The sequence below is a fragment of the Canis lupus genome, chromosome 16 (assembly GCF_003254725.2).
Source record: "Canis lupus dingo isolate Sandy chromosome 16, ASM325472v2, whole genome shotgun sequence".
NCBI lineage: Eukaryota > Metazoa > Chordata > Mammalia > Carnivora > Canidae > Canis > Canis lupus.
This window is the reverse complement of record NC_064258.1, coordinates 15,107,375-15,134,305: the sequence shown is the minus strand read 5'-3', so window position 1 is coordinate 15,134,305 and position 26,931 is coordinate 15,107,375. Positions and strand designations below refer to the sequence as shown.

Sequence of the window (26,931 nt, the reverse complement as noted above, 5' to 3'; positions counted from 1 at the left end):
TTTAAATGTTAATCTAATTTAATGTATTGGTCTTTCCTTTGCACTTTGTACTTTTGATATTTTAAGACTATGTATATGAAAGTATTCAAGCAGCATTATTTATGGCCACATTTCTTCTTAAACTGCCCCTAATAATTTCATACTACCTTACCTCCTATGGGCTATGTTCTCCCAAAACTCATGTTGGAGTCAGGACAGGACTGTATTTGGACACAGGGCCTTTAGAGAGGCAATTGAGGTAAAATGAGTTCATTATGGGTGGGCCCTAGTCCAATGTGGAAAGATTAGTAGGGCACTGAACACCTAGAGAGAGGAACAACTTTGGGAGGACTCAGGAAGAAGGTGCCCATCTGCAAACCAAGGAGAGTCCTAGGAAAGCAACTCTGCTGACATCCTGATCTCAGACTTCTGGCCTCCAGAACTTAAGAAAGTTAATTTCTGTCTTTAACCTGCCCAGTCTGTGGTGCTTTGTTAGGGCAACGCTAGCAGATTAATGTTACCTTGAATTATATCCATTTAAGAATATAGTTGTAAAATAATGAGAAACACGGAACACTTTGATGTGGTAAGTGAAAAACAAAAAGTATGTGTGTCTCAGAACCATATAAAAAGTACATGTCTGTGGACAGGGACTGGAGATTTATATGAGGAAATAGAGCATTTCCATGAAAGTATCAGAATTATAAACAACTTTTATTTATTTTCAAATTTGCTTCATTGTTAAATTTCATACATTTTTAAAAAATTTATTAAAGAAAACCTGTAAGGTGGGGTAGCAATTACATATATCTCAGCACTTCAACCACGCAGGGTGCTTAAGAGTGAAAGACGGGTAAATTTAAGGTCCATTTCACATATAGATTATAAGACAATTTCTCTGATTTTAGATACCGTAAGTCCATGGGGTCAGCGATGCCAGGTGTCTGACTCCCTGAGAATGAATTCCCAACCTCCCGGGCCCCTGGCGGAAGGATTCTGAGACACACTGCACACATTCAGCGTGCCCGGCAGGACCGACTCCCCATTCCGCATTGCGGGGAGCTGCTCCTTGACCCCCGCGGCCGGCTCCCCTCCCTCGCCTTGTCCCCGGGATGGCCTCACAGACCATCCTACCTTGGCCTGGGGTCCCCTTAGGGTAGGAATCCAATCAATCCCCGCATTCCCTTTCCGTCCCGGGCTCAGGGAAGAGCAAGTCTCTTCCCCACTTGCAGCTCCCTCTGCACGTCCACCTGTCGCTCTCCCTCTCTCCAGAGCCTTTTAGCGCTTCTGGGTCTGGGTCTCTGGTTTGGAAACTCCCGCAGGGCGCCAGGACCCACCACCCACCTCGCTGCTGCTGCAGGAAGCCGAGCCTAGGCGGCTGCGGCGACAACCAAGGGCTCCTCCGGGGCGCTGGGGGCGCTGTGGGGCGGGGCCGCGCTCAAGTCCCGGCGTGCCCCGCGCGGGGGCGGGCCTGCGGGGCTGGGCGGGGCGAGAGGCCGCGCGCCGTGGGGAGGTGTCGCGGGCCGCCGGGGGTGTCGGTTGGGCGACTCGGGGCGGGGGCCGGGCGGGGGCGCGGAGGGCCATGGCCGAGCCGGCTCCGGTAAGAAAGGCTACCCGCGCGGACGCCGGGGTCGGGGCGGGTCTTGGGGCTCCGGCTTGGCGGGCACCCATGGGGTCCTCGCGGGGCGGCAGCGGGGGGCGGGGCAGCGGAGTCTGGGTGCGGCGCGAGGCTCCGCGTGTCAGGAGCTGGGGGCCCCCGCGTCCGGGGCTCGGCGGCGGCCGCGCGCCCGCCCGCCCGCCCCCTGAGCTGCGGGTCGCGTCTCGGCCGGGGGCGGACGGGGGACGGGGGACGGGGGAGGGATCTGTCCAGAGCCCGCGGTGCGTGTCAGCTCTGCCACTTTGACATCGCAGTTACTGAATTCACAGCAAATGTTTTGAAAGATTTAAGATTTTGAGGGTTGAGGTGATTGCCCGTCCGCGGCTCGAATCAGATAATTCAGCCGCTAACTTTGTGCTGAGTGTAAGGAGGAAGGAGGACGGCTTGGAGGGAGTAGAATAGGATGTAGAAACCTAGGCAGAGTGCACATACTTGATTATTTAATGTCTGTTGCACTCGAGGTTTACAGGGATGGCCATTACGGGTTTGTTTGTTTGTTTAATTAGACACTTGTCTATTGACCATTTTTCCTGACTGCTAAACGAATTCCTAAAGTTATTTATTTCCAAATAGCGTTAACAGTCTCCACTAAGAAAACAATATCTAGGATTAAATATTCAAAGGATACGCAACACCTTTGTGGAGAAATTATAAATAAATGGGAAATAACCAGGCCTACAGATGGAAAGACTGAATACAGTAAAAATGATGCTTTTCTTCCAAGTTAATATGTAAGTCTACTGCAGTTTTATTAAAATGGCAGATTTTTGTGAATTTAGACAAACGTTCTGAATTTCATCTGGAAAAATAAAGGTCAAAAGTATGATTCTGAAAAAAAGAACAACGAAAGGCGAATTGCCCTACCAGGTAATAAAACTTACTATAAGCCCATAGAATTATTACAGTGCTGTTTTGTGCAGGAGTAGACACACAGAGCAGTGGAAACCCAAAGAGAATCCAGATGCAGACTATACTGGGTTGAATAGTGTCTCCCCAAAATCCGTTCTTTCTGGAACTTCAGATTGTGACCTTATCAGAAGTAAGTTTGTTGCAGATTTAATTGGTTAAAATGAGACGATATCAGAATAGGGTTGGTTATTAATCCAGTGTGACTGGTATCTTTATAAGCAGGGATACAGAGACTCAGACATGCAAAGTGAGAATAGCCTGTTACAGTAGAGACAAAGATTGGAATTATGCACCTTTGAGTCAAGAAATGCCAAGGATGTGGCCAGCCACTACCAGAAGCTAAGGGAAAGCCTTGGAACAGATTCTCCCCTAGAGGCTCAGAGACAGCATGGCCCTGCTGACACCTTGATGACAGACTTCTAGCCACTAGAACTATAAGAGAATGTATTTTATTATTTTAAACCACCCAGTTGGGGTACTTTGTTACAGAAGCTTTCAGAAAGTAATACAGAGAACTTCAAAGCCAATGTTGGGACAACTGACTTTTCCAGTTGGAAAAAAGCATTAAAGTAGATTATCACTGTATACCATAAAAAATTATATTCTAGATAAATTTAAAATCTAAACATGAAAAGCAAAACTTAAGCCTATTGGAAGAAAATTGTAGAATATCTTTGTAACCTAGATAAAGAAAAATTTTTTAAAACAGAAAGCAAAACGACCTAAGGAAAGATTGATACCTTTGCATTGAAACCAAAAATTTATATACAATATAAGCATAAAAAACGGCTATACACAAGGAGAAAGTATTTGTAACCTAGTTTGCTCAACAGTTAATCAGTATCAAATTACATAAAGGGGGAACCTGGGTGGTTCAGTTGGTTTGGCATCCAGCTCAGTTTCAGCTAAGGTCTTAATCCCAGGGTCATGAGATCAAGCCCCAAGTCAGGCTCTGAGCTTAGCACAGAGTCTGCTTAAGACTTTTGCTCCCTCTCTCCCCCCATCAAATAAATCTTTTTTTTAAATTACATAAAGTAAGTCCCAGAAATGAAATGACAAGTGACCCATTAAAAACATAGGCAAAGAAAAAAAAAAAACATAGGCAAAGGATCTGAACATGCAGTTAAGAGATCTGAAAACAAATGGTCAATCGGTAAAAGAATGGATTAAAAATTGTGACATATTCAGCCAATGGAACATGACACAAAATTAAATTCTCTGTATATCAACATGGACAGATCTCAAATGTTGAGTGAAAAATGCAAGCTGCAGTATAATAAAGGATTTGTGCATAAAAGACAAAGCAATACTTATTTATAGTTACTTAGGTGTATGTAAAAATTAAAAACACACACTGAAAAGTTACATGCATCATAATGTTTGCTTCTTGGAAGAAAAAATAGGACTGAGTATAAAAACTGTTGCGGGATCCCTGGGTGGTTCAGCAGTTTAGCGCCTGCCTTTGGCCCAGGGCGCGGTCCTGGAGTCCCGGGATCGAGTTCTGCGTTGGGCTCCCAGCATGGAGCCTGCTTCTCCCACTGCTGGTGTCTTTGCCTCTCTCTCACTAAGTCTATCCTGAATAAATAAATAAAATCTAAAAAAAAAAAAAAAAAAGAACAGTGTTGATGAGGGACTAAAATGGACTTGAGTTTCTTTCTTTTTTTTTTAAGATTTTATTTATTTATTCATAAGAGACAGAGAGAGAGGCAGAGACATAAGCAGAGGGAGAAGCAGGCTCCCCGCGGTGAATCTGGTGCAAGACTCAATCCCAGGACCATGGGATCACCACCTGAGCCGAAGGCAGAAGCTCCAGCTACCTTCAGTTTGTCTCCTAGAGTTGAGCCTTATGGTTTGCCTCCATCTCTTTGTCTTTTTTTTTTTTTTTCTGTCAGTGACATGTTACGAAGTAAAGAACTTAATGAAAGCACAGTTTTATGCATGTTAAATTATTAAAAAATAAACTATCTTGAAAACTACCTGAAATTTGCTAATGGAATTGGGTACAAGGAGTAGTGCTTGTGAATTATTGTGAAGTGGAAGGACCATTATCTGAAATCAGTTGGAAAGTTGTAACACCAGGTGTGGATAGGTAGGGTTTATAAAACAAGGTACTCTGAGGTAGCTCGGAGATTCTTCAAGAGTATGCATATGTATATTCCCACTCGGCTCTCTTTGTTCAGCTAGCACAGTTTGTTACCCTTGCCACTACTGGCATTCTGTACTGGATAATTTTGTGTTGTGGGGGGCTTATCTTGTGCATTGTAGGATGTTTATTGGCATCCTTGGCTTCTCCCCATTAGATGCAAGTAGCAGTCCCCACCCAATCATGACAAAAATGTCCCTAGATATTGCCGAATGGCCCCTCAGGTAAAATTGTCCCTAGGTAGAACTGACCTCAATTTTCTCACGGACAAAATTGCATATAAGCAAGTGAAAAATTTTGTGGCAAATTATTCCCTATGTTAATCAATCATGCTAGAGCAAATTCACATTTTTAAAAACAGTAGAAATGACTTTCACTAAACTTAAAATAATTTCTTTTTTTCTTAAAATAATTTCTATTTTAAATGTAAAGGAATTATTTAAAAACATAAATCCAAGTTTCATATTGAATATAACAAAAGTGAATAAAAATAAAAGTTAACACAGGCTGTACTTTAATACCCAAGAAAAATAAACACATGGCAAAACATTTGGAGTTAAATCCGATTTAAAGAAAACAATAGGGGTGCCTGACTGGCTCAGTTGGTAGTGCATGTTACAACTCTTGATCTTGGAGTTGTGAGTTCAAGTCCCACATTGGGTGTAGAGATTACCTAAAAGAATGAAAGACTTTTTAAAAAGTATATTTTGAAAAAAGCCAAGTAATTAGAATACTTTAACAAATATATAGTTTACATGTTTCTAGTTACATACCTTAGAAAGTGTTCAATTTATCCAAGGCCATCACAATACAAAATAAAAATGTTTTATATTTTATTTTTTTAAAGATTTTATTTATTCATGAGAGACACACAGAGAGGCAGAGACATAGGTAGAGGGAGAAGCAGGCTCCTCACAGGGATCCCAGTGTGGGTTTTTTTGTTTTGTATTTTTTTTAATGTTTTAAACACATTTGCATGCATTATTTTTTCTAACACATTGTTTTGAAAAGTAGTGAAATTCAAAACCAATTCTTGATAAACTCTTAGTATTCTAGGAACAAGAGACATCGGGATGCCTGGGTGGCTCAGCAGTTGAGTATCTGCCTTTGGCTCTGTTTGTGATCCAGGAGTTCGGGGATTAAGTCCCACATCGGGCTCCCTGCATGGAGTCTGCTTCTCCTTTTGCCTATGTCTCTTCCTCTCTCTGTGTGTCTCTCATGAATAAATAAATAAAATCTTTAAAAAGGGGGGGGGCACCTGGATGGCTCAGTGGTTGGGTGTCTGCCTTCAGTTCAGGGCATGATCCCAGAATCTGGGATCAAGTCCCACATCGGGCTCCTTACGGGCAGCCTTCTTCTCCCTCTGCCTGTGTCTCTGCCTCTCTCTGTGTCTCTCATAAATAAATAAATAAATAAAATATTTTTAAAAAGAGGCATCTTGATGTTAATAAGTCAAAGGAAACCAAAAAATATTACTTGTAAACCACTACAAACACTTCCTTTGAAGAATAAGATGCATGCTATCATCACTATTACTTGATATCATTCCATCCAGTACAGTAAAAAAGTCAGGCTTAAATCATTAAAAGAAATGTTAATTTGTAGATCTCCTTCTCTATGTAGACACTCCAAGGCAGTCAATTGAAAGTGTTAGCCAACAAGGGAATTCATTTCCAAAATAAACATAAAAATTAACTTTCCAAGCTTTCATAATTAGAAAATTTAGTGGGATAAACCCCTCAAACATGGTAACAACAACATAACCCCTCTACAGTCCCTAGGATTTAATAAGAATATCAAGAATTATATAAGGTCTATATGAAGAAAGCTAAATTTTACTGAAGCACATAAAAATGTCTAATAAATGAGATGTCTCTGGGTGGAAAGATCCCATATTTTAGAGATCCAGTTCTTCCAAAATTAATATGTTAGGCATATTCCTAAATCCCAATAGAATTTGTATACGTTTGACAAAATAATATCTTTGCTTATGTATATAGAAAACAGACAAATTCAAGACACTTTCCCTGTGGAAAATGATGGAGGTGGTGGTGAATGACTGTGTCCTCTTAAATAGCAAAATATCTGATAAAACTATAAGAATTAAACTGTGCAGTATTGGAGCAAAAAATAGATGCATTCACCAGTAGAACAAGAATATATCCAAGTATAAATGGATATATAGTTAATGAAAAACTATCCCAAATCAATGATAAAAGAATATTCAATGAATTTTATAACAAGCTGAATATCCACTTATGAAAAGAATTCTATCCTTTCTTGTTATGATATGCAGAAATAAGCTCCAGATGGAAAAAAAGTCTAATTCTAATAAAAGTTGTATGAATGTTATGAAGAATTTAGGAGAATATTTTATAATTTTAGAATAAGAAGTCTTCCAAACAAGATACTAAACCCTGAAGCCACAAAAGAGGTTCTCCTGAAAAGTATAATACAAGAAAAAAGCAGTGTGAGGGGCGCCTGAGTAGACAGACATGCACAAAGATGTGGAATGCACCCCCCCCCCACTGAAAGTATGAAAAGGTTGCTAGGCCTCACAAATTAATGCAAATTAAAAGAATGAATACAGTTTTTTACCCATCACATTGGCAAAAAAAAAAAAAAGTTTAAGAACAACCTGTGCTGGCAAAGGTGTAAAGAAAGAAGTCTCATTAACAACAGCAGAAATGCCGAATTCTTTTTGGAAGGCAATTGGATGGTATTTATTAAACAACATGTTTAATACCTTTTGATTTAGTAGTTCTCCTTTTTAGGTTTTATCTTACAGAGGTAAAAGCATCAATATATCAGGGAGCATATCAGAGCATTGTTTGTAATTTATAAGGGAAAAGGAAACAATGTATGTACCATCACAGGGTGGGGTGTGGGGTGGTGGTGGTGGTGTATATATACCCACCTCATGAAATATAATGCAATTTACAAAAACCTGGTTTTGCCTATACACATTGACCTGGAAAGATACCTGTAATATATTAAGTGAAGGAAGTTATGCAGTGATTTATTCACCCTTTTAAATTTTTTTTTTATTTTTTTAAAGATTTTATTTATTCATGAGAGACAGAGGCAGAGACACAGGCAGAGGGGGAAGCAGGCTCCATGCTGGGAGCCTGATGTGGGACTCAATCCCGGGTCTCCAGGATCACGCTCTGGGCTGAAGATGGCACTAAACTGCTGAGCCACCCAGGCTGCCTTCAACCTTGTTTAAAAAAAAGAAAAGAAAAATTCTTTACTATCCATATGTGTATATAGTTTGAACAAGCATCAAGAGCTCTGGGCAGTGTAGTGGTTAACAGCAGAACCACAAGGCTGCAGTGGGGGAAGGAGTAGTTCCCAAGGAAGAAGTTGCTAAATAGACAAAAACAGTGTCCACTACTAAAGTTATTTTTTTACAATTGAGGAGGAGGAGCACTTGGCTGGCTCAAGGATAGAGCATATGACTCTGGATCTCAAGGTTGTGAGTTCGAGCCTCACCTTGGAGATAAGAGTTTACCTTTAAAAAAAAAAAGAAGCAAAAATAACTTGATGAGAAGGAGTTGAAGTCCTTTTGAAGTACTAATACCTATATATGTCTATAATTTCAGCTACCTCTGACTTTTGAGGATGTTGCTATTTATTTCTCTGAGCACGAATGGCCGAATCTAGAGGCATGGCAGAAGGAGCTTTACAAGCATGTAATGAGAACCAATTATGAGATTCTTGTTTCTCTAGGTAAGAAGTGTTCAATTTTATGGGTAAGTCCTAGAACTGGGTCTGGGAGAGGTGTCAGTCACTTGGTGCTACTGTTTGTTATGTCAGATTTCTCAGAAATTAACTCAGAAAGGTATTTTTTACCCAGGAGTCCTGTTTGTTAATACCTTGTAAGCACTGCTAATCCTACTCAGGGGTACACATTGTGATGTGAGAATATTCAAGACTGTTTGATGTGTATTGTGGTCAGAAGTAACTAAGTCAGGGCTTTTAGTCACCAATACTGGTTGCTGTGATTTCCATATGGGAGCACTCCTGGCTCGTGTCCATAATGTGCCCATATATCTTTACCCTAGGATGTCCCTACCTGTCAGTTTTTACAGTGGGGTCTGTATAACTCAGAAAAGCTAGAATATTTCCCTGCAAAGAGATTTCGTAAGGCTATACCCTGAAATGTTTAACAGCAGTTGTCTCGTCATGGTTATGGTAATGGGTTCTTTTTAGCTTTCTTACTTGGTCTTTGTGTATATATATATATATATATATATATATATATATATATATATATATAGACAGAGGAGGGGCAAGATGGCGGAAGAGTAGGGTCCCAAAATCACCTGTTCCCACCAGATTACCTAGATAACTCAAATCATCCTGAAAACCTACGAATTCAGTCTGAGATTTAAAGAGAGAACAGCTGGAATGCTATTATGAGAAGAGTTCACAATTCTATCAAGGTAGGAAGACGGAAAAAAATAAATAAATAAAAAGCATCCAAGGGGGAGGGGCCCCACCAGGAGCCGGCTAAGGCCGTGTGTCGAGTGCCCCCAGGACAGGAGAGCCCATGCCCGCAGGAGCAGGAGCTTCACTAAACTTCCCAGACGGAAAGGCACAGGGAGCTCAGGCAGGACCCTAGGAGGGGGGGGATGCCAACAGGCTCCCAGGGACACCAACAGAGGACCTGCACCCCGGGGAGAGCGCCCCACACCCTGCTGCCGAACTCCCTAAAGGGCTGCAGCGCGTGCCCCGCGGGGCCTGGGAGCAGCTCGAAGGGGCTCGGGTGGAGTCTCCGCCTGGAGGGGGCTGCGTGACCATTGAGCGGGATTCCAGCAAAGCAGGCCGTGAAGCCCGGGGCGCTGGGGCCCAGGATAAGGCGCTCCCCCCGGGACACGCGGAGGCCAGGAGGACACAGGGCAGCAAGGACGCTCCTGCCGCAGGAGCGGGCCCTGAGCTATGCAGATCCTTGGCCCGCCCCCAGAGCATCCAGGTCCCTGCAGACTGAGAGCTGTGGCAGTTACCGCGGGAGCTGACTCCAGAGCTGGAGAGCTGGCCACCGCCACTGTTGTTGTTCCTCCTGGGGCCTCACAGGATAAACAACCCCCACTGAGCCTCACAGTGGCCTCACAGTATAAACAGGATAAACAACTCCCACTAAGCCTTGCACCAGGCAGGGCTGAGCAGCTACCCCAGGTGCTCACACCTGAGAATCAGCACAGCGGCCCCTCCCCCAGAAGATCAGCTAGATGGACAGGGGAAAAGCAAATTATTGACCAAGCAGCACTGGAAAGTTCCAGGGGAAGTCGAGGGATTTACAGTATATAGAATCAGAGGATACTCCACTTTTTTTGTTTTCTGTTTGCTTCCCCCCACCCCTTTTTTTCTCTTCTTTTCTTTTTTCTCTTCTCCCTTTTTCTCCTTTTCCCAGTACAACTTGTTTTTGGCCACTCTGCACTGAGCAAAATGACTGGAAGGAAAAATTCACCTCAAAAGAAAGAATCAGAAACAGTCCTCTCTCCCACAGAGTTACAAAATTTGGATTACAATTCAGTGTCAGAAAGCCAATTCAGAAGCACAATTATAAAGCTACTGGTGGCTCTAGAAAAAAGCATAAAGGACTCAAAGAGACTTAATGACTGCAGAATTTAGATCTAATCAGGCAGAAATTAAAAATCAAATAAATGAGATGCAATCCAAACTAGAGGTCCTAACGACAAGGGTTAACGAGATAGAAGAACAAGTGAGTGACGTAGAAGACAAGTTGTGGCAAAGAGGGAAAATGAGGAAAAAAGAAGAAAACAAAAGATTGTGAAGATAGGTTAAGGGAAATAAATGACAGCCTCAGAAGGAAAAATCTACGTTTAATTGAGGTTCCCAAGGGCGCCAAAAGGGACAGAGGTCCAGAATATGTATTTGAACAAATCATAGCTGAAAACTTTCCTAATCTGGGAAGGGAAACAGGCATTCAGATCCAGAATATACAGCGATACCCCCCCCAAAAAAAAACAAAACGCTCAACACCTCGACATTTACTAGCGAAGCTTACAAATGCCAAAGAAAAGATCCTTAAAGCGGCAAGAGACAAGAAATCTCTAACATTTATGGGGAGAAATATTAGATTAACAGCAGATCTCTCCACAGAGACCTGGCAGGCCAGAAAGGGCTGGCAGGATATATTCAGGGTCCTAAAAGAGAAGAACATGCAGCCAAGAATACTTTATCCAGCAAGGCTCTCATTCAGAATAGGAGAGATAAAGAGCTTCCAAGATAGGCAGGAACTGAAAGAATATGTGACCACGAAGCCAGCTCTGCAACAAATACTAAGGGGGATTCTGTAATAGAGGAAGTCCAAGGGAACAATCCACAAAAACAGGGACTGAATAGGTATCATGATGACACTAAATTCATATCTTTCAATAGTAACTCTGAATGTGAATTGGCTTAATGACCCCATCAAAAGGCCCAGGGTTTCAGACTCGATAAAAAAGCAAGACCCATCTATTTGCTGTCTACAAGAGACTCATTTTAGACAGAAGGACACCTACAGCCTGAAAATAAAAGGTTGGAGAACCATTTACCATTCAGATGGCCCTCAAAGGAAAGCAGGGGTAGCCATCCTTACATCAGATAAACTAAAATTTATCCTGAAAACTGTAGTGAGAGATGAAGACACTATATCATACTTAAATCATACTTAAAGGATCTATCCAACAAGATGACATAAAAATCATCAATATTTATGCCCTGAATGTGGGAGCTGCCAAGTACATCAATCAATTAATAAACAGTTAAGAGATAATTAGATAATACACTTTTTACTTGGTGACTTGAACGTAGCGCTTTCTACAATTGACAGGTATTCTAAGCACAACATCTCCAAAGAAACAAGAGCTTTAAATGATACACTGGACCAGATGGATTTCACAGATATTTACAGAACTTTACATCCAAATGTAATTGAATACACATTCTTCTCAAGTGCACATGGAACTTTCGCCAGAATAGACTACATACTGGGTCACAAATCAGGTCTTTTCTTTCTTTTAATAAATCAGGTCTTAACCGATACCAAAAGATTGGGATCGTCCCCTGCATATTTTCAGACCATAATGCTTTGAAATTAGAACTAAATCACAAGAAGAAGTTTGGAAGGATTTCAAGCAAGTGGAAGTTAAGGACCATCCTGCTAAAAGATGAAAGGGTCAACCAGGAAATTAGAGAAGAATTAAAAAGATTCATGGAAACTAATGAGAATGAAGATATAACCATTCAAAATCTTTGGGATACAGCAAAAGCAGTCCTGAGGGGGAAATACATCGCAATACAAGCATCTATCCAAACACTGGAAAGAACTCAAAGACAAAAGCTAATCTTGCACCTAAAGGAGCTGGAGAAAAAACAGCAAATAGATCCTACACCCAGCAGAAGAAGAGAGTTAATAAAGATTCGCGGAGAACTCCATGAAATAGAGACCAGAAGAACTGTTGAACAGATCAACAAAACCAAGAGGTGGTTCTTTGAAAGAATTAATTAGATAAACCATTAGACAGCCTTATTAAAAAGAAGAGAGAAAAGACTCAAATTAATAAAATCATGAATGAGAAAGGAGAGATCACCACAAACACCAAGGAAATACAAACGATTTTAAAAACATAATATGAGCAGCTATACGCCAGTAAATTAGGCAAACTACCAAAACTGGAACGGGAAGAAATAGAAAACCTTAACAGGCCAATAACCAGGGAGGAAATTGAAGGAGTCATCATCAAAAACCTCCCAAGAGGGGGATCCCTGGGTGGCTCAGCAGTTTGGCGCCTGCCTTTGGCCCAGGGCGCGATCCTGGAGTCCCGGGATCGAGTCCCACGTCGGGCTCCCGGCATGGAGCCTGCTTCTCCCTCTGCCCCCCCCTTTCTCTCCTCTGTGTCTATCATAAATAAATAAATAAATAAATAAATAAATAAATAAATAAATATTTTTAAAAAATAAGCAAGAATGATCAAAATATTAAAATATTAAACAAACAAACAAACAAAAAAACTCCCAAGACACAAAAATCCAGGGCCAGATGGCTTCCCTGGGGAATGCTATCAAACGTTGAAAGAAAAAACCATACCTATTCTACTAAAGCTGTTCCGAAAGATAGAAAGAGATGGAATACTTCCAAACTTGTTCTATGAGGCCAGCATCACCTGAATTCCAAAACCAGACAAAGGCCCCACCAAAAAGGAGAATTATAGGCCAATATCCCTGATGAACATGGATGCAAAAATTCTCGAAGAGATACTAGCCAATAGGATCCAACTATACATTAAGAAGATTATTCACCATGACCAAGTGGGATTTATCCCCAAGATGCAAGGCTGGTTCAACACTTGTAAAGCAATCAATGTGATTGATCAGATCAGCAAGAGAAAAAGCAAGAACCATAGGATCCTCTCAATAGATTCAGAGAAAGCATTTGACAAAATATAGCATCCATTCCTGATCAAAACTCTTCAGAGTGTAGGGATAGAGGGAACATTCCTCAACATCTTAAAAGCCATCTACGAAAATCCCACAGCAAATATCATTCTCAATGGGGAAGCACTGGGAGCCTTTCCCCTAAGATCAGGAACAAGACAGGGATGTCCACTCTCACCACTGCTATTCAATGTAGTACTGGAAGTCCTAGCCTCAGCAATCAGACAACAAAAAGACATTAAAGGCATTCAAATCGGCAAAGAAGAAGTCAAACTCTCCCTCTTTGCAGATGACACGATACTCTACATAGAATACCCAAAACACTCCACCCCAAGATTGCTAGGACTCATACAGCAATTTGGCACTGTGGCAGGATACAAAATCAATGCCCAGAAGTCAGTGGCATTTCTATACACTAACAATGAGACTGAAGAAAGAAAAAATTAAGGAGTCAATCTCACTTACAATTGCACCCAAAAGCATAAAATACCTAGGAATAAATCTAACCAAAGAAGTAAAGGATCTATACCCTAAAAACTACAGAACACTTTTGAAAGAAACTGAAGAAGATACAAAGAGAAGGAAAAATATTCCATGCTCATGGATTGGAAGAATTAATATTGGGAAAATGTCAATGTGACCCAGGCCAATTTACACGTTTAATGCAATCCCTATCAAAATACCATGGACTTTCTTCAGGGAGTTAGAACAAATTATTTTAAGATTTGTGTGGAATCACAAAAGACCCCGAATAGCCAGGGGAATTTTAAAAAAGAAAACCATATCTGGGGGCATCACAATGCCAGATTTCAGGTTGTACTACAAAGCTGTGGTCATCAAGACAGTGTGGTACTGGCACAAAAACAGACACATAGATCAATGGAACAGAATAGAGAACCCAGAAGTGGACCCTGAACTTTATGGCCAACTAATATTCGATAAAGGAAGAAAGACTATCCATTGGAAGAAAGACAGTCTCTTCAATAAATGGTGCTGGGAAAATTGGACATCCACATGCAGAAGAATGAAACTAGACCACTCTCATTCACCATACACAAAAATAAGCTCAAAATGGATGAAAGATCTAAATGTGAGACAAGGTCCCATCAAAATCCTAGAGGTGAACACAGGCAACACCCTTTTTGAACTTGGCCACAGTAACTTCTTGCAAGATACATTCACGAAGGCAAAAGAAACAAAAGCAAAAATGAACTATTGGGACTTCATCAAGATAAGAAGCTTTTGCACAGCAAAGGATATAGTCAACAAAACTCAAAGACAACCTACAGAATGGGAGAAGATATTTGCAAATGACGTATCAGATAAAGGGTTAGTTTCCAAGATCTATAAAGAACTTCTTAAACTCAACACCAAAGAAACAAACAATCCAATCCTGAAATGGGCAAAAGACATGAACAGAAATCTCACAGAGGAAGACATAGACATGGCCAACATGCATATGAGAAAATGCTCTGCATCACTTGCCATCAGGGAAATACAAATCAAAACCACAATAAGATACCACCTCACACCAGTGAGAATGGGGAAAATTAACAAGGCAGGAAACCACAAATGTTGGAGAGGATGCGGAGAAAAGGGAACCCTCTTACACTGTTGGTGGGAATGTGAACTGGTGCAGCCACTCTGGAAAACCGTGTGGAGGTTCCTCAAAGAGTTAAAAATAGATCTGCCCTACAACCCAGCAGTTGCACTGCTGGGGATTTACCCAAAAGATACAGATGCAATGAAACACTGGGACACCTGCACCCTGATGTTTCTAGCAGCAATGTCCACAATAGCCAAACTGTGGAAGGAGCATCAGTGTCCATCGAAAGATGAATGGATAAAGAAGATGTGGTATATGTATACAATGGAATATTACTCAGCCATTAGAAATGACAAATACCCACCATTTGCTTCGACGTGGTTGGAACTGGAGGGTATTATGCTGAGTGAAATAAGTCAGTTGGAGTAGGACAAACATTATATGGTCTCATTCATTTGGGCAATATAGAAAATAGTGACAGGGAATATAGGGGAAAGGAGGAAAAATGAGTGGGAAATATCAGAAAGGGAGACAGAACATGAGAGACTCCTAACTCTGGGCAACAAACTAGGGGTGGTAGAAAGGGAGGTGGGTGGGGGGTTGGGGTGACTGGGTGATGGGCCCTGAGGGGGGCACTTGACGGATGAGCACTTGGTGTTATTCTATATGTTGGCAAATTGAACACCAATAAAAACTAAATATATAAAAAAGTAAAAAAAATAATATATACATATATATTACATGTGTATATATACACGTGCATATACAATATACACATATACACATATATGTATATACATATATACGATATATACATATATACAAATATATATACATTTTATGTATCAAATGAATGATAATCTTTGCTTCCTCCTCACTCCTGCACTTGTTAATTGCCCAAGGCCACCATTGTTAACCTTTTTTGTTTTAGTTCTTACTGTGCTTGTCTCCAATCTATCATGCTTACATCCCTATTACTTGATTTATCAAGTTTAGCAGCATTACTTATTGCTATGAAAAATGAGGCATTAACTCACTTAAACTTTCTTTCTGCTATCTCCTTTTTTCCATTTTTCCTAAATTTTGTTTTTTTTCATGCCTCTATTGGATACATTTATAATTCAAATTTCTAGTTCAAGTTCCATCAACTTTATATCTCTTGTTTCCTTCAGTGTATGAAGAGAATGCAGTTAGTTCTTCTGCGCTTCCTGCCACCTCTCTGGCTACCTCCTCGCGGTCATATGACTTCCTTTATATTGCAAGGTTTCTAATACTTTATATCTATTCCATTGCCATAAGTAAGTTTTCCAGTCTTTATGTATACAGTGTTGTTTCTAAAACACAATCTTAGACATTATGTATTTTTATTGTTGCCAAAGAACCAATTAAAGTAATTGAATCTGTAGAGAAAGAAATATAATCCTATATTGTTAATCCTGTTCCACCCCAAAATTATGTCCCAAACATCAGGATCAAATGGATTCAAATTGGTATATCATTGTGGGTTTAATTTAAATTTCCTTAATAATTAATGATGGTGAGCATCTTTTCATTTGCATATTTTCTTAGGAGAAATGTCTATTCAAATACTTTGCCCATTTTTAAATTGGTATATTTGTCTTTTTGTTATTTTTAAGAGTTCTCTGTTCTGGATACCAGAACATTATCAGATATATGATTCACAGGTACTTTCTCCCATTCTGTGGATTGTCTCTTCACTTTCTTGATGGGTATCCTTTGAAGCACAGAAGTTTTTAATTTTTATGAAGTCCAGTTTCTTTTCTCTTGTGTTGCTTGAGCTTTTGGTGTCATACTTAAGAAACCATTGCCTGATCCAGTTACAAAGATTTACTTTTATGTTTTCTTCTGAGAGACTTATAGTTTCAGTGCTTACATTTAGGTCTTTGATCCATTGTTAGTTAATTTTTATATATGGTGTGAGGTAGGGATCCAACATCTTTTGCATATGGATATCCCAACAGCATTTGTTGAAAAAACTGTTCGTTTCCCCGTTGAATTCTCTTGCCATCCTTTGGGAAAATCAATTGACCATAAATGGAGAAGTTTTATTTCTGAATTCTCAATTCTGTTTCATTGATCTGTATGTTTATCTTCATGCCAATACCACACTGTTTTTTTTTTTTTTTTTTACCACACTGTTTTGATTACCATTATCAGTTTGTCAATTTCTGCAAAAAAAAAAAAAAGTATGTTGGATTTGGGGAATATTGTTATCTTAATAATGTTAAGCCTTCCTATTCATAAATGTTGAGATATCTATTTATTAATCACCTTTAAAATCACTTTCAACAATATTTTAATTTTTACTGTATAAGTGTTACTTTTTTTTATTTAGTTTATTCTTTAGTGTGTTATTCTTTCTGGTGTTAATGTAAATTGAATTATTTTCTTGGTTTTATTTATATATTTTTTATTTTTATTATTTTAAAAGATGCTGGGATTTCAACAGATGAAGACTGAGAATAGGTATATGGATTTAAATAAAAGAGTGATTCCTTTTCTCATGAATTCTTGGAGATTGAAGGCAGATTTCAGAGGGCAAGGAGGAATCTAGAACAATGATCAGTCTCCACATGTACTACATCACTTTGACATTTTAACCCTGAGGCATTAGGCTGACCCTCTTTCTCTGATATGAACCATACACTGGTCTCCCTTTAACAATCTATGAAGCATACTTTAGGTTCTGTTAAATAGACATTATTTTTAAAAAGTTTTACTTGAAAATATGTAAAATAAACATTGCTTATAGGGAAATGGGGTCACATATTAGAGAATCTTGTAACTATTTTCATTTGCTTATTTCATTGCTTGCAACACTTCATTACAACACTTTTTTATTCTAACAGAACTCCACCATGTTTGGGTTTGTGATTAACACTGTAACCAGTGGACTTCTGACAATATTTCAGCTGGAAAGCTACCTACTTTGAAATTATCTAGGACAGGCATTCCGGTTTTTTAAAAAATTTTATTTATTTATTCATGAGAGACACAGAGAAAGAGGCAGAGACACAGGCAGTGGGAGAAGCAGGCTCTATGCAGGGAGCCCTATGGGACTTGATCCTGGGTCCCCAGGATCACGTCCTGGGCTGAAGCCGTGCTAAACCACTAAGCCACCCAGGCATCCCAAGGCATTCCAGTTCTTATTTTCACAACCCCCCCCCCCTTTTTTTCACAAACCCGTTTTTTAAAAAAAAATTTTATTGGAGTTCAATTTGCCAACATATAGCATAACACCCAGTGCTCATCCTGCCAAGTGCCCCTTCATTGCCCATCACCCAGTCACCCCAATGCCCCCCACCCCTTGTTGCTTCCACTACCCCTTGTTCATTTCCCAGAGTTAGGTGTCTCATGTTTTGTCACCCTCGCTGGTATTTTCACTCATTTTCTCTCCTTTCCCTTTATTCCCTTTCACTAATTTTTATATTCCCCAAATGAATGAGACCATATAATGATAAACCCTCTTTCTTCCCATGGTATCTGCAGTACTATTCCACCATTCTCAAAGCATGCTAATAGTGAGTTTTATGAAACCCATGACAATACATACTGCTAGGCATATGGGGACCAAGACAGGATTTAAATAGTACAACTGATTTAACAGGTCCAGATAGATTAGGAAGTACAGTTAGGATGTGTGGGCAGTTTTGCTCCTCCTTGCATAAACCTGTAATCTATTTTTTGACATCTTGTCTCATACATTTTCCCAGGAGTATATTTTTTAATAAATTTATTTTTTATTGGTTTTCAATTTGCCAACATATAGAATAACACCCAGTGCTCATCCTGTCAAGTGCCCACCTCAGTGCCGGTCACCCAGTCACCCCCATCCCCCGCCCACCTCCCCAGGAGTACATTTTGAAACATAAAAGCAACTCCATGTGTTTTAAACTTAGTGCTGAAAGAAACCAAAGTACCCTGTCTGACTTCTTTGTGCAGATGGCAGACTTCCCAAACCAGAACTAATATCCTGGATTGAACAGGGGAGAGAGTTCTTCAAGAACTGGGGAGAATCACAGAAATCAGGAAACATAATTTGCCCTTCTGCTGATTTGCAATTTGATCCAGTTATCGGGGGACATCTGCTTTGGGGTGAGTATTAAGAATGTAGGGCCCTATCCTTAAGACATCACAATGTGTATCTTTGTTCAGTTCTCTGATCTCATCTTCCTGCTTGTCTGGGCTGAAGCTTGACATCTGTGTATTCTAGAGAAACACAAAGTATAGTAGTTAGGAGTATGGGTTCTAGAGTCTGTGTCTGGATCTTGTCTTTTCTGGGTCACCTTGGACAAGTTGTTCAACCTATCTATATTTCAATTTCCTGACCTATAAGATGAAGATAATAAATAAAAGTACCTATATTATAGGACTATATACGTTAACATATGTAAAGTGTTAAAGTGATACATGAAACACAGTAAGAGCTCAGTAAATGTAAGCTATTGCTAGTAGTAGGGAGGGCGAGGGGGACAGTGGCAGGAATCAGAGACTGGTTATCCAAATTCTAGGAAGCAAAATTGCTTCCTTCCTATCTGGAGACTGTTGACTTTACTTGAATACCTAAAATTAGGTCTCCTCTGTTTTTTCTTGTTATGATGGGAGAGTCTGGGATTTTTGGATTCTTTTTAAAAAATATTTATGTTAGGGACACCTGAGTGGCTCGGTGGTTGGGCGCCTCCCTTCGGCCTGGGGAATGATCCTGGGGTCCCAGAATCAAGTCCTGGATTGGGCTCCCTGCATGGGGTCTGCTTCTCCCTCTGTCTGTGTCTCTCCCTCTCTGTGTGTGTCTCTCATGAATAAATAATTAAAATCTTTAAAAATATATTTATTTCATTTATTTGAGAGAGAGAGAGAACAAGCGGGGTGGGACACAGGGCAAAGGCAGAGGGAAAGAATCTCAAGCAGACTCCCTGCTGAGTGTAGAGCCCGACTCGGGGCTCGATCTTAAAACCCCAAGATCATGACCTGAGCCAAAACCAAGAGTTGGTTGCTCAACCGACAGAGCCACCCAGGTGCCCCTGAGATTTTTGGATTCTTAAAAGTCAGCATTAAAGTATGGAATGAGAAAGCCAATGGGAGCATCATTCCAAGAAATGTCAACAGTATGTTTAGTTTTTTGCTGTTTCTTTCTGGATAATGAGTTTTGCTCCACAAGTTATTTCAATTTTTACCCCCTGTTATCAGTTCTTCTAGAAAACCTTTTTAAAAGGTTTTTGGGCATAGGGATGAGGAGTGGAGACCAGAGCCTAGGCCCTGCTGCCTGGCCTTAGGGACAGCCCTTTGGTCACATGAAACTGTGGTGTTAGGGCCTATTAGTGACAGTGCTGCCATGACTTCTTGACTCCAGGAATGTCTGCACATCAAAATGGCACAAGTCTGGGATCTCTGGGTGGCGCAGTGGTTTAGTGCCTGCCTTTGGCCCAGGGCACGATCCTGGAGACCCGGGATCGAATCCCACGTCGGGCTCCCGGTGCATGGAGCCTGCTTCTCCCTCTGCCTGTGTCTCTGCCTCTCTCTCTCTCTGTGTGTGTGACTATCATAAATAAATAAAAATTTTTAAAAAATGGCACAAGTCTGATGGTCCTGTAGTCATGGGGGTGATGAGCACTTACAGGTGCTTGTGGTATGCCAGGCACATGCGCAGCACCATACATGCGGGAAGTCACTTTATAATCATGACCACCATTTGTCCTGTTGCTTCCCTGTGTCTGTCCCTGTGTCTACAGAAGAAGGAAACAAAGCCAAGAGAACTTAGCTTGACAAAGGCTACACAGTAGAGAGATGGGATTTGAACCCAGACAGTCTGATTCCAAAGCTTTGGCCCTATGTTTAGGCCCTGTATTTTCTTTTTTCTTTTTCTTTTTCTTTTTTTTTTTTAAGATTTTATTTATTTATTCATGAGAAACAGAGAGACAGAGAGGTAGAGACACAGGCAGAGGGAGAAGCAGGCTCCGTGCAGGGAGCCCCATGTGGGACTCAATCCCAGGTCCCCAAGTTCATGCCCTGGGCCGAAGGTGGTGCTAAACTGCTGAGCCACCTAGGCTGTCCTTCTTCTTTCCTTTTTTAAAGTTTTATTTATTTATTTATTTATTTATTTATTTATTAAAATAAATTTATTTTTTATTGGTGTTCAATTTGTCAATATACAGAATAACACACAGTGCTCATCCCATCAAGTGCCCACCTCAGTGCCCATCACCCAGTCACCCCCATTCCCCTCCCCTTCCATCACCCCTAGTTCATTTCCCAGAGTTAGGAGTCTTTCATGTTCTGTCTCCCTTTCTGATATTTCCCACTTATTTTTTCTCCTTTTCCCTTTATTCCCTTTCACTATTTTTTTTATTCCCTAAATGAATGAGACCATATAATGTTTGTCCTTCTCCGATTGACTTATTTCACTCAGCATAATACCCTCCAGTTCCATCCACGTCGAAGCAAATGGTGGGTATTTGTCATTTCTAATGGCTGAGTAATATTCCATTGTATACATAGATCACATCTTCTTTATCCATTCATCTTTCGATGGACACCGAGGCTCCTCCCACAGTTTGGCTATTGTGGACATTGCTGCTATAAACATCGGGGTGCAGGTATCCTGGCGTTTCATTGTAAAGTTTTATTTATTTAAGTAATCTCTACACCCAGTGTGGGGCTTGAACTCATGACTGCGAGATAAGAGTCACATGCTCTTTCAACCTAGCCAGCCAGGTACCCCTATATTTTCTTCTTTAAAGATACATATTTTTTCAGTTTAGTTTTAGCGCTCTCACTAAACTCTCAGCCATGAAATAGAACCACATTGAAATGTCCCTGGTTGTGGAGCTCAGTGGGAGCTGGGTTCCCAGGTCCCCAGAGGTCACCATCACCTCTCCCTTTCCTGGTGACATAAGCCTTTAGTCATGCCACAGACAGGAATATACTGACTGAATTTTTGTTTCCCATTTCAGGAAGCCAACAAGCTGTGAATTCCGTAGAAGCTAAATGCCTTTTCCAAGTAGATCCACTAGAGGGCCAGTGCTTCTCTAAACCTTCAGGAGGAGTAGGAGGAGGTATTTCCTTCAGGCCTGACCAAAGCGTGGCCCTCATGAACCCACACAGACATGATACGCAGGCTCCATTTCCAGTAGTCCACAGTTCCAGGGAGCCTACCCAAAGAGAAGGAATCTCAAGTCCTAGAACTCTGGGTCTCCCTGGCTTCCAGGAAGTTCCCTCCTGGGAGGGCACCCAGCACCCTTGTGCTGTCTGTGGAGAAAGCTTTTGGAAGAAGGACCACTTAGAGAAGCATGAGGGGAGCCACCTGAAAGACCAGCCACGTAGGTCCTGGAAGAAGTTACGCAAACAAGCTGATCCACAGCAACAGCGGAGCCTCCCTCAGTGTCAGAGGCGCTTCCCATGTCACGATTGTGGGAGGAGCTTCCGCCTGAAGCAGTATTTGCTTAGACATCTGGCTGTCCACGCAGGGAAGAGTCCCCTGCAGTGCCCTGAATGTAAAATGTGCCTCCCGCACAAGCAGACACTTCTCAGCCACCGCCTGTGGCACAAGGAGAGGCCTTCCCAGGGCCCCGGATATGACAAGAGCGGTCTCCCAAAGAGCAGCGTGCAGGCCCCGCCCAGCCAGCCCAGCGGGGAGAGGTCAGTCTGCGGTGGAGAAGGCGAGGGGGCCCTGTCCGGGGAGGCTGAGCTGGCCCGCGTGCCGTCGGGAGGGAAGCCAGACCCCGGATGGGCGGGTGACGAGTGCCGCCACGCCGAGAGGCCCGCGGAGGCCCTGCAGCGCCGCCCCGAGAGGCCGTTCGTTTGCGTGGAGTGTGGTAAGCGCTTCACCGCACGGTCCAGGCTGGCCATCCACAGCAGGATACACACGGGAGAGAAGCCCTTCCAGTGCCCCGAGTGTGACAAGAGTTTCCGCCTGCGCGGCCTGCTGAGGGCCCACCAGCGTGCGCACGGTGGCGAGAGTCCGTTCTCCTGCAGGAAGTGTGGCAAGGGCTTTGCCAAGCAGTGTAAGCTCGCGGAGCACGCCCGCCTGCACAGCGGGGAGAAGCCGTTCTGGTGTGCGGCTTGCGGCAGGAGCTTCCGCCAGAGGGGCCAGCTGCTAAGGCACGAGCGCCTGCACACAGACGAGAAGCCCTTCCAGTGCCCCGAGTGCGAACTGAGCTTCCGACTGAAGAGCATGTTGAGGGCACACCGGCTGTGCCACGGCGGGCAGAGGCCATTCTCCTGCGCGGAGTGCGGCCGTGGCTTCACGCACCAGTGCAAGCTCCGCGAGCACCTGCGGGTGCACAGCGGGGAGAGGCCCTTCCAGTGCCCCGAGTGTGACAAGAGCTTCCGCCTGAAGGGCATCCTGCAGGCGCACCGGCGCACGCACAGCAAGGAGCGGCCCTTCTCGTGCGGGGAGTGCGGCAAGGGCTTCACCCGCCAGTCCAAGCTCACCGAGCACTTCCGCGTGCACAGTGGGGAGAGGCCGTTTCAGTGCCCTGCCTGCGACCGGAGCTTCCGCCTGAAGGGGCAGCTCCTGAGCCACCAGCGCCTGCACACCGGGGAGAGACCCTTCCAGTGCCCTGAGTGCGGCAAGAGCTACCGAGTCAAGGCGGACATGAAGGCGCACCAGCTGCTGCACGGCGGGGAGATGCCCTTCTCCTGCGAGTGCGGCAAAGGCTTTGCCAAGCAGTCCAAGCTCATCGAACACGTCAGGACGCACACGGGGGAGAAGCCTTTCCAGTGTCCCAAATGTGACAAGAGCTTCCGCCTAAAGGCCCAGCTGCTCAGCCACCAAGGCCTGCACACCGGGGAGAGGCCTTTCCGCTGCCCCGAGTGTGGTAAGAACTTCCGGGAGAAGGGACACATGCTGCGGCACCAGCGCATCCATAGGCCTGAGAGGCCGTTTGCCTGTGGCGACTGTGGGAAGGGCTTCATTTATAAGTCCAAACTCGCGGAACATGTCCGAGTGCACACAAAATCCTACAGTGCTCCCAGTGAGCCTGACATTAAGAAAAGGCTTAGCCAGCTGTTTGCAATGATAGAGGCTGACTGGAGTTGAGGCCAGGTAGGGCATCCAGAGCCTTCAGCAGAGTTGATGTTGCCGCCTGGGAAGCCACAGCAGCCACGGCCAGACCAACTAGGGGACAGAGTTTAGGAACAGAGGTCCTTTTTTTTTTTTTTTTTTTTTAGCAAGAGGGTGACCTGAGTTAGGAATTTGGGAAACCGTACAGCAGGATTTTCTTTTCTTTTTTTTATTTATAATAAATTTATTTTTTATTGGTGTTCAATTTGCCAATATACAGAATAACACCCAGTGCTCATCCCGTCAAGTGCCCACCTCAGGGCCCGTCACCCAGTCACCCCCACCCCCCGCCCACCTCCCCTTCCACCACCCCTAGTTCGTTTCCCAGAGTTAGGAGTCTTTATGTTCTGTTTCCCTTTCTGATATTTCCCACACATTTCTTCTCCCTTCCCTTATATTCCCTTTCACTATTATTTATATTCCCCAAATGAATGAGACCATATAATGTTTGTCCTTCTCCGATTGACTCATTTCACTCAGCATAATACCCTCCAGGTCCATCCACGTTGAAGCAAATGGTGGGTATTTGTCATTTCTAATAGCTGAGTAATATTCCATTGTATACATAAACCACATCTTCTTTATCCATCATCTTTCGATGGACACCGAGGCTCCTTCCACAGCGTGGCTATTGCGGACATTGCTGCTAGAAACATCGGGGTGCAGGTGTCTCGGCGTTTCATTGCATCTGTATCTTTGGGGTAAATCCCCAACAGTGCAATTGCTGGGTCATAGGGCAGATCTATTTTTAACTCTTTGAGGAACCTCCACACAGTTTTCCAGAGTGGCTGCACCAGTTCACATTCCCACCAACAGCACACAGGATTTTCTCAAACGGATCACCAGTTATACTTCCTATCCATTGATAAAAGAGTTATCTATTCTTCCTACCATCCTGAGTGGTAAACCCCCACCCCCACTCCCTCTCCCCCCACCTGCCAAATGCTAAGCTAGCTCTGAAATCCCAGTTTGAACTAAGTCCCTCCAGTATTGTTCTCAGAGCTGAGTGGCTCTTAAATGCCCACTTGACTTTTTCACAGTATGGTCCTCAATTGGGGGATTTAAATCCAGTGAATTTTGTCGCAGGCCTGATATGATGTTGGATTTGGTTTTCATTCATTTATTTTGAAACTGATAGCAATAAAATGAATTCTCTGAATCCCAGTCTGTGTGAATGCTGAGGTCTCACGGCACATCCATGGGGGTGCATAGCTCCCCCTAAGGAAAAGCTGATAATTTCAGCCAAGTTTTGGCTCAGCTGAGTTGAAGAAAATAAAAGCAGGGGTGCTAAGATGTTTGGGACTAGAATTTAGATAAGAAATGGATTGGGACAGGAAGTATGGGTTTGGGAACTGCAAAACAGAGACGCTGTTCAAAGCCAGACAGTGAATGAGATGCCCAAGAGGGACTAAGTGGTGACTAAAATCTGAGTGAAGAGAAAATAACAAAGCCAAGGGGCGCCTGGCTGGCTCAGTGGGTAGGGCATGTGACTGTTGATCTCAGGGTTGTGAGTTCGAGCCCCACATTGGGTGTGCAGATTACTTAAAAATAAAATCCTTGGGAAAACAAATTAATAAAACCAAACAGCTTTGTCATGCAGCTCTGCAGGCAACAACAGTTTAGGTGGAGAATTGTCAAGCGCATGTTAAAAGTAAACATAATAAGTGGAAGTCCAGGAAACTACCCCGTTTGTTACATGAGGTGAAGGTTGTATGAGCACAGAGTATTTGTACTTCAGGGACAGGAGTGTGCTTCATGACTTTGTGAGGGTTCATGTTTCATGTAAAAGACCTGAAATTCTGAGGGATGACAGAAAATGAGACTGTTGCTAAACTGTAACAGATGTTACAATAAAACAATGTTTTATGCATTGTGTCCTCTGGAACACTATCTCCAAAGATTCTTTTTTAAAAAAAGGAAAAGGGTCACCTGGGTGGCTCAGTTGGTTAGCATCTGACTTGATTTTGTCTTGGGTCATGATCTCAAGGTTGTGAGATTGAGCCCTGCATCAGGCTCCATGCTGGGCAAAGAGCCTGTTTAAGATTGTCTCACACTCTCCCTCTCTGAAAAAAAAAAAAAAAAAAAAAATTTTAATGTTAAGGAAAGAAGTACATGGCCAATTAAAGTAAAATAGTTATCCCCCATCATCACCCCCCCACACACACACAGTCTGTGGCTCACCTAAGAGGAAGACCTGATATGTCATATATTCTTATATTGGGAATATATTTGACCTTGGGATTCTTTCTTTTTCGAAAACATTTACTATGATCTTGTAGACACAGAGTTCTGCAGGATTCACTTTGAAAAACATGACTGAAGAGCAAGCACGCTTGGCCCCAGCAAAGCTGCCTTTTGTCTGTTAAGAAGAATGAGAATTCAGGGCACCTGAGTGGCTCAGTAGTTGAGTGTCTGCCTTTGGCTTGGGTCATGATCCTGGGGTCCTGGGATCAAGTCCCACATTGGGCTCCGTGCAGAGAGCCTGCCTCTCCTTCTGCCTATATCTCTGCCTCTGTGTATCTCTCGTCAATAAATAAATAAAATCGTTAAAAAAAGAATGAGAATCCAAGGAAGTGGGGTCTTCAGTGTTAGGGGACAAAGAGAATGGACCTGTAAGGCACAGTAAATCCTTACTTGGTTTTAGAGCACCCTTTTTCCTAAGTGGTGGGACACTCACAAAGGTGACAGATAACATCAAGGGATGATATCATTTAGACAGGTTTTTGGTCGCTCAGAGCCACAGGGACATCTGTGGCGTTCATGGGACAGCCAGCCTCACAAAGTGTGGAGTTGGGCTCAACACAAGAAAGGGATGGTGGCCATGTTGCAGGTGGGTGTGGTGGACAAGATGTGATCATTAACCCAGCAGGGGTTTCAAGGGAGACTGGAGGCCAGAGCTTCTAGTTCATTATTCTTATGTATTGCCTGGTACAACTGCAGGATCTCAGAGATGGTAAAAGATCCAGGGTGTTAAATGCTAAAAACTGACAGTGTTTTGGAGGAAGTGGAGAAGTGCCACATACCCTAGCCTGTTCACACTCAACATGAAAAACAGGTAGGGGTGGTACGTAAGGAACAGAGTGACTCCTGGAAAAGAAGGCATTATAAACACAGGTCCACAGGTCCACAAACTTCCTTTTCTATCCTGCCCAAAATACTAAAAAGAGAAA

At 42.6% G+C, this 26,931-nt stretch overlaps 1 protein-coding gene across 6 annotated transcripts; it reads left to right on the top strand.

Moving 5' to 3' along the window:
• The first annotated feature begins 1,484 nt into the window (after positions 1-1,484).
• Positions 1,485-25,646, top strand: ZNF786 (zinc finger protein 786). 6 transcript variants are annotated; one of them, XM_035699597.2, is made up of 6 exons: positions 1,515-1,579; positions 2,210-2,367; positions 4,216-4,394; positions 8,291-8,417; positions 18,643-18,795; positions 21,651-25,646. In XM_035699597.2, exons 3-6 carry the CDS (start codon positions 4,392-4,394, stop codon positions 23,735-23,737), a joined length of 2,370 nt encoding a protein of 789 aa, XP_035555490.1. In that variant the 5' UTR covers positions 1,515-1,579; positions 2,210-2,367; positions 4,216-4,391; the 3' UTR covers positions 23,738-25,646. The 6 variants fall into 6 exon arrangements, with proteins under 6 accessions (XP_025309666.1, XP_035555490.1, XP_035555489.1 ...); XM_035699596.2 differs by lacking the exon at positions 1,515-1,579 and having other exon boundaries at positions 1,845-2,367; XM_025453881.3 differs by lacking the exons at positions 2,210-2,367; positions 4,216-4,394 and having other exon boundaries at positions 1,485-1,579.
• Positions 25,647-26,931: the final 1,285 nt, after the last annotated feature.

Bases quoted from the DNA above. Each gene is read 5' to 3' on its own strand.
- ZNF786 (XM_025453880.3), top strand. From the start codon at position 2,459: ATGATTCTGAAAAAAAGAACAACGAAAGGCGAATTGCCCTACCAG. The intron at 8,418-18,642 runs GTAAGAAGTGTT...TTCTTTGTGCAG, and splicing joins TGAGATTCTTGTTTCTCTAG to ATGGCAGACTTCCCAAACCA. The intron at 18,796-21,650 runs GTGAGTATTAAG...TTCCCATTTCAG, and splicing joins CGGGGGACATCTGCTTTGGG to GAAGCCAACAAGCTGTGAAT.